Raw genomic sequence first — 13,533 nt, 5'->3', positions numbered from 1 at the left:
ATAATCAAACACAGCTGGACTCAGATGAAGGTGTAGAACCATCTCAAGGATGATCAGAAGAAATGGACAGCACCTGAGTTAAATATATGAGTGTCACAGCAAAAGGTCTGAATACTTAGGACCATGTGATATTTCAGTTTTTCTTTTTTTAATAAACCTGCAGAAATGTCAACAATTCTGTGTTTTTCTGTCAATATGGGGTGCTGTGTGTACATTAATGAAGGAAAAAAAATTAACTTAAATGATTTTAGCAAATGGCTACAATATAACAAAGAGTGAAAAATTTAAGGGGGTCTGAATACTTTTCATCCCCACTGTAGTGGCAATATTTTGATGTAAAAATATTTATAAGCTGTGGGCACTGTGGGGGGGGGGGGGGGGTGATGAACTATTTTCATATTTCATATTACTGGGTTTAGTAACACTTTAAAGGCGGTCATAGTAGGACATAGCTGGGAAGATTTGGGAAGGAAGTTCCAGAAGATGGGAGAAGCTCAGGAGAAGTCCTGGAGGCAAGCATGGGAAAAGGAGACAAGGGAGCTAGAGTGAAGGAGGTCTTAAGAGGAGCAGAGTGGACGGTTTGGGTGAGAATTTGAGATGGGGGATTTTATATATTTATATGGGATTTTGCATAACATGTCAGATGCAGGCAGATGTCTTGTTTGGGGGGGGGGCATATGAAGCAACTGTCAAACCTTTTTAATAAGGCTCAAGAACAATTTTTAACAAGTAAAACTAAAATCGGTGTTCATTTGAAGATATCCAGCAAACACTGCAGCAGTACAGAAACCTCTTCCAGCTATAACAAATGTTTTTAACTCAATTTTAACCCCTTCACGCCGACATCACACAATAATGTGACCCCACTGCACTGGGCTTTTTGCATATCTCCCCTTGTGCTGGGAGTGCGCCGCACAGAAACCAGGGTCTCACCGTGAGCCCTGGGCCCCGTACCAATGATCGGGGACCCGGAACTCCCAATCCTCGGTCACCTGATCGCTGTGATAGCCTCTGATTGGCTATCACAGTGATCAGTCGCTGTGAAGCCCTCCCTTATGTTTTCTTTCTCTGTGAATGGAGGAGAGAGATGCATTGCATCTCTCTCTGTCCTTGCACAGAAAAAAAAAAAGTGTGTGTAAAAAAAAAATTTAAATAATTATATATAAAAAAAAAAAAAATACAAAAAATGTCTTGATCAAGGTTTGATCTAGGTCAGTGCCAGGGTTAGTGTTTGGGTCAAAGGTCAAGGCCAGTATTATTTGGGGGAACTAAATTATTATTTTTTAATTAGTGTCAGTGTGCTTTAGGTAGGATAAAAAAAAAAAAAAAAAGCGAAATGCACACTATTGTTTTTGGGCTTTACTATGGGTACAAACAACACATAACATACATTGCTGCGATCGTCAGGAGCAAGAAAATTTAATTTGGGTTGTTCCTCTGTGGAAGCTTATGGTAGTACCAAGAAAATTACAGCTAAATTTGAAAAAAAAATGTTTTACTAGTTTGGGTTTTCCTTTGATAATTAAAAAAACAAAAAAAACAGGAGATATCCATTACTATTTACTGCAAAATGAAAGCCCAATTTGTCCTGAAAAAGTATAATCCAGCTGGATGCACAAAGTAATTGTGAGGATATATGTACAGTTTTACTAACACATGTCAAAGTCACAAAATAGGGCTTAGGCATTTAGATTTATTTTACCCTTAGGCACGAAGAGGTTAATCAGACAGAAGCCGATGCTTTAATACCATTGGATACTTTGATAGGTTTAATCCCCATCTGGACAAAAGTCATCCAATAAACAATCAATGTTTCTTTTGAAAGAGAGGATCATATTCTGGGAATATGGTTATTCAAAAATAAATCTAAATTTAAAATCTTAACTCTGACCCAGGCTTTTCATATGTTCCTGTACTCTGTCCTGTGATGTTATTACATTTTACAGATACTTTCCAAAGTTTGACTTTAGTCATATTGCTATGCAATGCACTGTTTACCGACAGTTCTGCGTCTCCAAAACAATCACATTTATTACGCAGCGCTGATTCGGTTTGGAGGACTGTGTTATTGTTGTTTATCGTCCTCTGGGACATTAGATTGTAAAAACATTCCCTTGTACTAAAAGAACACTTTGTGGTCATTGACATAAAACATTAGCGATGTGTTGATACAGTCCAGTGGTCCTGGATATCATCAAACTACACTGACAAGAAGAGACCTCTGCTGCCCTCTAATGGATAGTTTATTCATTTCTCTCTACAGGATATTTCACCATCTGCAATAGCCATGGGAAGCAGTTACAGCTTCAATAAAAAATGTAAGTGATTTAAATTAGGTCAATATGGATTTTAAAGTCGCTATAGTAAATGTATTTAGCGAAAATTGAGATTTGCCAGATAACATTATGGGAAGGTGAAGTTTGCATATAATTTGTTTTATCCGGAACTGAGAAGACCACTTTAATTTTTACCCCAAACGGTATCTTCTACACTCTGTGCAAGCTATTTTTATATATATATTTCTGATTTACTTATTTATTACAGGTACTTGTATAGCGACGTCAATTTTACGCAGCGCTTTACACATATATTCTTCATTACATCCCCACCTCTATGCATTACTATATTGTACATTCACATCAGACCCTGTACTGGCAAACACAATATTTCTGTGACTATTATGTTAATTGCCTCTAGATGGCGCATGTGTACTTACTGTTCATTACTTTCCCCATCATGCATTATTACAAGCTAGCTTCCTGTGTTTTCTTCTTGCTGAACTGAAAGGAGAACAGTGCTTTCTCTCAACGTCTAAAGTGTTTTTTGTGTGTAAAGTAAGCCATCTACCAAGAATCTTCAAGATACAAAGCCCCCTCTCTTAGCTTACAAGCAGGCAAAAGTGGTATGTAGATTATTCTGTTTAGCTATTAGTTTCAAGTAATGTTTGTTTTGAATGTAATTCACTGTATGTCTGATGATTTGTCCTGCATATTTGTTCTCTTTATTTAGTTATACGGTGTTGATGTAAGTGTCGGTGTAAGAACTTGATATGTACATAAAACATCAGTGATATAAGAAACTCAGCTTTCACATTGTGACTAAGGGTGGCATAGACCCGGTCCTCAAGGAGTTTACATTATTTAATCATAATGACTAACAAGAAAAAAGAAAAGTAGAGAATGTAAATGTAAGGTTCATTTAATATATATATATATTTATTCGTTTATTTGTGTGTGTTTTTTTTAAATAGTTACACTTTTGAAGCAGTTGTAAACCTCAGACATAAAATATGAACTAAGCATATCCCTCTATAGTGTGTACTTGTCTCAGTTCAGAGCACTAAGTGTAATTTCTGTCTGCTGCCTCCTTCCTCTGCTATCGGCATGAATCACTTCTGGCAAGTTTTCCTGACACTAAGAGGTAAAAAGGAGACAAGGGAGGAAGCTCCAGCATACAGCCCATGATTGACATCCTCAGCTTTGTTCCTGTGTGCAGGGGGTGTGTCCCTTCCCTCCAATCAGCTCTAACTGAGCTCTGCAGTGCAACGTCTGCTTACCACCCCCTGCTTTCCAAAGCTGAGACAAGCTGAATCAATTCTGGACTTTGGATGGATGCAGAGAAGTAAAGACTGCAGATAAACAGATACAATTTATGTTAGGTTTAAACAGTGCAGTGCTAAACATAAATCATATGCATATAAATAAATATGAATTATTGTTTATGAATATGAATCTTGAAACATTCTGGATATATCAATTGCGTTCCTACTACTTTTTTACTTCTATGATTCATATTCATTGTTAGAATATTATTCCAAATTCATAATTCGGCACTTAAAGTGTTATATTCATGACAAGCTTGCAAAACAGATTTGGTTTTATGATTAGTCATAATAAATATAGTATGTGTGAATGACCTTGATCAATTGATTTGATATGATTCTTCATCTAAAGCTGAGTATTGCTAGAGGTATCTGGTGTATGTAGTTAGTTTGATAATGACATATAAGGTATCTGGTATAGAGTGTCAAGGGAGGTCCAAAATATACCAGTATTTATGTAGTTAGAGGAATAATACATATTTGTTTATATCCGTTAAGTTAGTTTAGTGTAGTCTCAGTATATATGACATTACATGATCAGCACATTACTACAAGTGTTACACGTGGGATTGTCAATCCAACTCCATATATGATTCTCCGAGTTAGTATCTCCTTCTGTATAGCATATTGCTGAAGTTAGCAGAAATGAATGTGTACCATACAAGGTTCTAAGTTTTTGTGAGGTTATGACGTTCAAATGTAAACTATAAAGCCAACGCTTCGATATTGAAGGGCAGACAGACACACACACCCACTAGGGGAGATGACACAGACATATTCACACAAAGACACTTTGACAAGTTGGAACAGCTGAATTCTCCCAGAAGTCTGAGAACGTCATTTCCTGTTTCTTTTTGGTTACACGAGACAGCATGGAGACAGAAGGCAGCAGCCATGAAGCACACATGCTTTTATAAGCTTATTACAGCTTTATAATTATTTATTCTATTTCATATATTTTTACCTACACTGATCTGAACTATTAGACTTTTTACATTGTATTTATGATGCTAACTGTGTGACAATAAACTCACACTTTGTTTTAAGTCAGTCTGACTATCAATGCTGTTCATCCAGAGATAAAAGAATAGATTTTAATTCTATTCTTTATTAATAACCGATGATTCATATTTATTTATATGTATATGATTTATGTTTAGCGCTGCACTGTTTACACCTAATTTTGTGCACAAGTTGTCCCTTGTAGTGCTGGCTGCTTTGTGTACTTGTTAGTATATCCCTTAGACACCAAGCACGGTTTAACACTATACCACTTACTAATTATATTAGATGATTTGTTTCATCTTTGTGCGTCATCTGAGGCCAATCACGTCATTGGGTTTATGTAAGGGTTTGCAACAACTTTAAGCTTATTGTTCCCAAAACTTGAAAATGGCGGTCAGGCTCACTCCAAATGTAGCCTGATCAGTTTCTCAGTGAGATTACATTTCAAATGTCAAAGCAGAGGAAATCACTGTCACATGAGACACATTACAGCAGTAGCCAAACATAATAGCTCAGTAAAAAATAAATAAATAATAATAAAAAAAACTAGCGAGTATAAATAATCATAGTTCACCCACAATCTGATTTTGATAAAACATCCTTTAAAAACATGTAGACTCTTGCCTCAGACAGTTCACTCTAGTAACAAAGAAGAGTCTGTCCTCCTACTAAAGCGGTATTAAACCCAAAAGCAAAAAATGTATTATATTGCAGCTTACCAATTTCTTAGGTGCGGTGGCTTCATTCGTTTTCTTAATTTTTTTCCTTTATTTTCACCTGGTATTCCAGCCAATAAGTCTGTTATATTTCAAATTTACGTTAACAGACCATGCTGTCCAGTAAAAAGTAGCAGTTAGAGGGTTGAGACAAACCATTTAACTCTCACAGGAGTGCCTAAAACGTTTATTACAAACATCAAAAACCTATTGATGTAACTTTTTAAAAATGTTAGCTGGGGTTTGCCTTTTATTTGTTAGTCAAGCTCCAGCTAAATCTGCTAGTCTAATGCCGCGTACACACGAGCGGACTTTCCGGCATACTTATGTTTCAAATCTGTCCGATGGACTCAAGTCCGGTCGAAAAGTCCGCTCGTCTGTATGCTAGTCCGACGGACAAAAACCGACGTTAGGGCAGCTATTGGCTACTGGCTATCAACTTCCTTATTTTAGTCCGGTGTACGTCATCACGTACCAATCCGTCGGACTTTGTTGATCGTGTGTAGGCAAGTCCGTTCATTTGGAAAGTCCGTCGTAAAGTCCGTCGAAAAGTCCGCCGTAAAGTCCGGTCAAGTGTACGCGGCATAACACTACCCCTTCACCAGATTGGCAATGCTGCCGTCCAAAGGTGTCTCCATTGCTCCTCCCTCCAGACTGGAGACCCCCTGAGACAGGAAGTATGTTACCGGCTGGATCTTCAGGAGAAAAATAAAGTAAAAAAGGCCTAAAAAAAGAAACTAATGCAGCCACCACATTTAAGTACTGGTAAACTGTAAAATAGTAAATGTTTATTCAGTAATTCACAAGTGCAAAGATGTAATAAAGATTTTTTTCCATACCCTATAGTCTTGCATTATATTTCTCTCTGTTGCCCTCTAAAGGGGCTCTTACCTTGTAGGGATGAGTCTGAAAAGTTCAAGTCCCGTGAGTGTAATGTTTCAGGCTTTGAATAGTCTCTTGAATCCAAACTTTCAACAGCTGGTTGGCCAGCACTAGTGATAATAAAAAAAAAAAAAAAAAAAAAAAGAAGGGGGATAAAAATGTTTTTTCTGCATTGCATGGGAAGAGCACAGAGACTAAGTGATGACATCACGGGGTCTAAGATAAGGTAAGGTATATAATGAAAACAGAAAGATTTAAAAATTTCAATAGCATTTTTGAAAGGGTTTAAAGGTGGGAAGGAGAAATTAGGGAAAGCAAAATATAAGAAAATTAAAGCTCAGCTTTAAAGTGTTTACATATTCTAAACAAGCAGTAAAGGAGCTTTAAAACAAGTCATTACTGACTTCTCTAGCTGTTTATAATGTAACGTTATTCATTCTCTAACATCCTTAAAGTGTTACTAAACCCAGGACCCTGCATTCATTATATCTGCTCTCCCACAGTACAGAGAACATGGAAATGCAACTATTTTAGTAAATATAAACTGCTAAATACCTTTTCTCATCAGCAGTATTTCTTTCTCGAACATCACGGGACACAGAGCCACAGTAATTACTGATGGGTTATATAGGTATCACTGGTGATTGGACACTGGCACACCCGATCAGGAAGTTCAACCCCCTATATAATCCCTCCCCCTTGCAGGGATACCTCAGTTTTTACGCCAGTGTCTTAGGTGATGGACGTGTAAAGATGTCCTGTGCTGAGCTCCAAAGGGAATATCCTAAGACCCTATACTGGGGCAAGCCAGGCGAACCGGATCCATTCAAAGTGTCTTTTCATGGCCGAATTGAATGGTACCCGGGCCTTGTGTCCGAAGAAACGAGGTTTTACCCGTAATGTTTCTCTTTTTAGAGAGCTGGACCCCGCAGATCAGAAAATGGCTTTAAACTTCCTAATTTCTGGCGAGGTGCTTTACGGTCCCAGAACTGTTGGATCCCCCTACTGATGGGGGCCCCAGTCTCTGACGGTTTTTTCAAACGGAGCCCACCGTGAGAGGTGAAGATTGGGTCTGTGTAAACAGCACCCTGCGGCTGGATAAGGTAAGAGGAGATTCCACAGAATTTTTGAGTTCTAGTGGCTTTTCTCCTTTAAGATAAATGCATGCTATGCCTATTGTGACCACCGGGGGCTGCCAAGAGCACAAACCTGCACATGCTGACTCTGTCTCAGGTGTTGTAATCGCTGATTATGTCCCAGCGTCTCAAGCAGGCTGCAAACAGGTAAGGTGGAAGGGGGGATTTCTCATGTTTGAATGTTCCCCCCCAGGCTAGAGAGGGGCCACAGGGGTCTAGAAAGTGGTTATACCACCCGGGCTCTGCGGTCTAATGGCCACCATCTCTGAAGATAGCCATTCAGGCAGATCTTGTTACCAGCCTCCCCCCCCCCCCCCCCCCCATCCTTTCTCCAGAAGCATGACAGGAGAGTCGGCAGTGCGGGAAGCGCTCGTTTTTTTCAAAACTCGAGGGGGGGGGGGGCGGTAGAGGAGGGGGCGGGACGTCAGCACAGAGTGCTTAGACTCCCACTCAGGCCAGCTGCAGGCTATTAAAGGCACTCTGTACAGGTGCACTCAGCCTTCCGAGAGACACAGAGCTGATGGTCGCATGTAAGGTGGGACACAGGCATTCTCCTAGGCAGCATTTACTGAAGTAACACCAGACTGAGCATTGGGTAGCAAGGCTTTTAGCCAGACTACATCGCTCAGCGGGCAGTGTTCATTTGTATACCTCACACCTTGTTGCTTTGCACTATGGGTAGAAGAGGTTCAAGCACCCCAGGAACCAGAAACACTAGGGGATCTCGTTCAGGTTCTGAGGGCCCCCTGTCGGCAGCATCCTCCCCCCCTAAAGATGGGCCAGGGACGGCTAGCCGGGGAGAGCCATCGGGGTCAGGGGCTACACCTACCTCTGGCACTTCAGCCCCTGTATATATTACACAAGAGGTTTTTTCCTCAACCATTAATGGTCTAGAGGAAAGATTAATGGCCGTGATTACGTCTTCACTCAGTGGAAGAAAACGCACTAGGCTTTCCTCTGTTCCCCAAGACCCTCAGACAGAGGAGCTCTGGGATAAAGGAGATGAATCCCTTTCAGAGGATCGGATGGGACGGATGATTCCTCTTCGGGGGAATCAGGTGGAGAGGGACCCTCTGCGACTTCCCAAGAGGAGAAAGTCTTAGTGCAGATCCTCACTGGATTGGTCCGCTCCACATTTAAGTTGCCCATACCTGAAACTGCTAAGGAATCCTCTTCTGCTTTGGGGTCACTGAAACCTTTCCAAGCAGCACATGCTTTTCCTGTTCATACTTTACTTGAAAAGCTCATTTATTCTGAGTGGGATCACCCAGACAAACGTTTTTTTCCGCCGAGAAAGTTTTCAACACTTTATCCGATGGAAGAAAAGTTTATTAAAATGTGGGGAATACCGGCTATTGATGCCGCCATTTCCTCCTTAAATAATAGCCTGACTTGTCCTGTAGACAATGCTCAGATGCTCAGGGATCCTGTAGATAAGAGGATGGAATCCCTATTGAAGGATGTTTTCTCCTTAGCAGGATCAGTGGCCCAACCTGTAGTAGCAGCGATTGGAGTCTGTCAATACTTAAGAGACCATGTTAAGCAGGTCATCAAAGTATTACCTGAACAGCAGGCCCAGGGGTTTGCTAACCTTCCAGCGGCCTTATGCTTTGTGGTTGACGCCATTAGAGATTCTATCATGCAAACCTCCCGTCTTTCACTGGGGTTGGTGCATATACGTAGAATCCTATGGTTGAAAAATTGGTCAGCCGAAGCACCATGTAAGAAGCTACTGGCTGGGTTTCCATTTCGTGGTGCAAGGTTGTTTGGAGAGGACTTGGATAACTATATCAAGAGAATCTCTTGTGGGAAAAGCACTCTCTTACCTGTCAAGAAGAAGAGTAAGCGTCCCTCTTTCAAACGGACTCTTTCCCCAGCGCCGGGGGCTTCAGCCTCCAGGCAGTCTCGACGGCCGCCTCCATCGGGGTCCAGAGACAAGAGTCAACCCCAGGGACAAAAGAAGTCCTGGGGAAAGAAGCCTACTAGGCAAAACACTAAGACATCTGCATGAGGGGGCGCCCCCGCTCATTCGAGTGGGGGGAAGACTGCGACAGTTCTCAGAGCTCTGGCACGAGGACTTCCAGGACAGATGGGTAGTCTCCACGGTAACCTTAGGGTACAAGCTGGAGTTTCAGGAATTCCCTTCTCCTCGGTTCCTCAGATCAAATGTTCCCAGAGACCCAGAGAAGAAGCAGTCGCTCCTTCTAGCGTTAGAGCGACTTTTGTCGCAGGAGGTCATTATGATAGTTCCCGCAAAGGACCAGGGATTGGGCTTCTATTCCAACCTTTTTACGGTCCAAAAGCCAAATGCGGATGTCAGGCCCATTTTGGACTTAAGGGATCTGAACCGATTCCTAAGGATTCAATCCTTCCGCATGGAATCAATTTGAACAGTAGTTCCCACCCTGCAGGGAGGAGAATTTCTGGCATCAATAGACATCAGAGATGCATATCTGCATGTGCCCATTTTTCCTGCTCATCAGAAGTTTCTGTGCTTCGAGGTAGGAGGGCGCCATTTCCAGTTTGTGGCTCTGCCTTTCGGGATAGCCACTGCACCTCGAGTGTTCACAAAGATCTTGGCTCCTCCTCTGGCCAGATTAAGGGCTCAGGGTATAGCTGTCATAGCATACCTAGACGACCTGCTCTTGATAGACCGGTCGGTAGCCTCTTTGAATGGAAACTTGAGGACCACGGTCAGGTATCTAGAACACCTGGGTTGGATCCTCAACTTAGAAAAGTCTTTCCTAAAACCAGTAAGAAGACTGGAGTATTTAGGTCTGATTATAGATACAAGCCAGGAGAAAATATTTCTACCCCAGGCAAAGATCACTGCTTTGAGAGAGCTGATTCCGCAGTAAGGACCAAGAAGGGTCCCTCAGTCCGCCTTTGTATGAGGCTACTAGGGAAGATGGTGTCTTCATTCGAAGCAGTTCCCTATGCTCAGTTTCACTCAAGAATGCTGCAACACAGTATTCTGTCGACCTGGAACAAGAAGGTTCAGGCATTAGACTTTCCGATGCACCTGTCGCATGCGGTGCGTCAGAGCCTCAATTGGTGGCTCATACCCGAAAACCTGCAGAAGGGGAAATCCTTTCTACCGGTTACCTGGACGGTGGTAACAACAGATGCCAGTCTGTCAGGTTGGGGAGCAGTTCTGGAACAGGCTGCGGTCCAAGGGCTATGGTCCAAGACAGAGAGGACCTTACCCATCAACATTCTGGAGATCCGGGCGATACATCTAGCTCTAAAGGCCTGGACTATCAGGCTACAGGGTTGTCCGGTCAGGATCCAGTCCGACAATGCCACAGCAGTGGCTTATGTCAATCATCAGGGAGGCACCCGGAGCCGAGCTGCTCAAAAAGAGGTGAACCAGATCTTAGTCTGGGCAGAGATGCATGTGCCATGCATATCGGCAGTTTTCATCCCGGGAATAGAGAATTGGCAGGCGGACTATCTAAGTCGCCAGCAGTTACTTCCAGGGGAATGGTCTCTGCATCCCGACGTCTTTTGGGCCAGATGCCAAAGATGGGGGGTTCCAGATGTAGATCTCTTTGCATCCCGATTCAACAAAAAGATAGACAGATTTGTGGCAAGGACAAAAGATCCTCTTGCATGCGGGACGGATGCGTTGGTGATTCCGTGGCATCGGTTCTCACTGATTTACGCATTCCCGCCTATTCTGCTACTACCACGACTCCTTCGCAGGATCAGGCAGGAAAGGAAGTCGGTACTTCTGGTGGCCCCCGCTTGGCCCAGAAGGACTTGGTATGCAGAAATAGTAAGGATGACGGTAGGTTCCCCGTGGACACTACCGGAACGCCCAGACCTGTTATCTCAAGGTCCAGTGTTCCATCCTGCCTTACAAACGCTAAATTTGACGGTTTGGCTATTGAGACCCACGTTCTGAAGAGTCGTGGGCTCTCAGGTCCTGTCATATCTACCTTGATTAATGCAAGGAAGCCAGCTTCCAGGATGATTTATCATAGAGTCTGGAAGGCTTATATAACCTGGTGTGAATCCAGAGGTTGGCATCCCAGGAAATACGTCATGGGTAGAATTCTTTATTTTCTACAGATGGGATTAGAGATGAAGCTGGCCTTGAGTACCATCAAGGGCCAGGTCTCTGCTTTATCAGTATTATTTCAGCGGCCACTTGCTTCGCATTCTTTGGTCCGAAACTTTATGCAGGGGGTGATGCGTCTTAATCCTCCGGTTAAAGCGCCCCTAAACCCCTGGGACTTGAATTTGGTCCTGGCTGTGTTACAGAAACGGCCTTTTGAACCAATAAGTCAGATTCCTTTGGTCTTGTTGACAAGGAAATTAATTTTTCTGGTGGCCATCTCTTCTGCTAGAAGAGTATCAGAATTAGCAGCTCTTTCCTGTAAGGAGCCTTATTTGATTATACACAAGGATAGAGTGGTACTACGCCCTCATCCTAGTTTTTTACCGAAGGTGGTTTCTGATTTTCATTTAAACCAAGACATTGTTCTACCTTCCTTTTTTCCAGATCCCTGTTCTCCGGAAGAGAGATCTCTACATTCGTTGGATGTAGTAAGAGCAGTTAAGGCCTATCTAGGGGCAACTACTCAGATCCGCAAGACGGATGTTTTGTTTGTGCTGCCAGAGGGTCCCAATAGAGGACAGGCAGCGTCAAAAGCTACCATTTCTAAATGGATTCGACAGTTGATCATTCAAGCTTACGGTTTGAAACAGAAGATTCCTCCGTTTCAGATCAGGGCACATTCCACAAGGGCTATTGGTGCTTCTTGGGCAGTGCATCACCGGGCCTCTATGGCTCAAATCTGCAAGGCCGCAACCTGGTCTTCAGTTCATACATTCACCAGATTCTATCAGATGGATGTGAGAAGGCATGAGGATATCGCCTTTGGGCGTAGTGTGCTGCAGGCAGCGGTACAGGGTCCTCAGGTCTGATTGCACCCTACTTGGTCGTGGTTCCCCCCCCTCAGGTAGCATTGCTCTGGGACATCCCATCAGTAATTACTGTGGCTCTGTGTCCCGTGATGTTCGAGAAAGAAAATAGGATTTTTTAAAACAGCTTACCTGTAAAATCCTTTTCTTTCGAAGGACATCACGGGACACAGAGGTCCCGCCCCTCTTCTAATACACTATATTGCTTGGCTACAAAACTGAGGTATCCCTGCAAGGGGGAGGGATTATATAGGGGGTTGAACTTCCTGATAGGGTGTGCCAGTGTCCAATCACCAGTGATACCTATATAACCCATCAGTAATTACTGTGGCTCTGTGTCCCGTGATGTCCTTCGAAAGAAAAGGATTTTACAGGTAAGCTGTTTTAAAAAATCCTATTATAGCAGTCTTGTGACTTCTATCAGTGCCTGGATAAAGCTTGTAGGAGGAGTTTTCATATTGCACTGGCTGTCCTATCAGGATCCAGGAACCCTGACCCTCTGTCTGGACAGTGCTGATTGGCCCTGAGCTGATTACATGTACTCCAACAAGAAAAAAAAAAAAACCTCTCTAGCAATACACACCAAACTAAGCATGTGCAGCCTGACTCCAGTAACTCTGTCTTATCCAGACCTGTTTTGGAGTCAGTGGAAGAAGAGGTGGATCAGAGAAGACAGGATCAAACAGCCTTTTTACACAATGCAGAGGATTAACCTCTTAGGTTCTAAAGTTTACTGTTGTGGGTTTAGTAAAACTTTAAAGGGTTAGTCATATTTACTGACTTGCCAGGACCCGATGCCAAAGTCATCCTCAAGCATATACAGTGTCCTTGGTACATTAGCATGCAGTTCTGTTTTTTAATAAAAGAATACTTTGTTTTTCAGCTGCTCGTTTCTTTGCCATCTCCTCTCTGTCCTGCAGGTGGCGTACCAAGCGATTGCTGTGCAGCTCTGGAAATGAAAAAATGAGCGCTTGCCTTCATACGCTACGCAGTTCGCTCTCTCACTCTTTCAAAACACTGAGCTGTTAGAGAGCGGACCACGCATGCGTGGGTTGAGAACTAAGTCAAATGGTCATTCACTAGTTTCTGAGGCTGTGCATTCAACACTCGGGTCATCCTGCCATCTGTAGGAGAGAGCGGGTTGGGCAATGAAATGAGCAGTTGTATAGTAAGCATTCTTTTAAAAAATAGAGCACGTTGTAAGCCTCGGGGATGCTTTTGGCAAAAGTTAGTAAAGGAGGAATAACACTTTAGGCTGCATTCA

At 42.7% G+C, this 13,533-nt stretch overlaps 1 protein-coding gene across 2 annotated transcripts in view; it reads right to left on the bottom strand.

Annotated features, from left to right (window-relative positions):
- The window catches only part of OFD1 (OFD1 centriole and centriolar satellite protein), a 111,199-nt gene that overhangs the window by 33,271 nt on the left and 64,395 nt on the right, over positions 1 to 13,533 (bottom strand). For both annotated transcript variants that reach the window (XM_073614867.1, XM_073614868.1), the window contains exon 18: positions 6,214 to 6,314. In XM_073614867.1, coding sequence (XP_073470968.1) covers positions 6,214 to 6,314 — 101 coding nt within the window. The remainder of the gene's footprint in view (positions 1 to 6,213; positions 6,315 to 13,533) is intronic.

Source organism: Aquarana catesbeiana, linkage group LG02, assembly GCF_042186555.1.
Source record: "Aquarana catesbeiana isolate 2022-GZ linkage group LG02, ASM4218655v1, whole genome shotgun sequence".
NCBI classification, from domain to species: Eukaryota; Metazoa; Chordata; class Amphibia; order Anura; family Ranidae; genus Aquarana; species Aquarana catesbeiana.
Note: the sequence above shows the minus strand (reverse complement) of the source record. Positions and strands in the feature narration are given on the sequence as shown.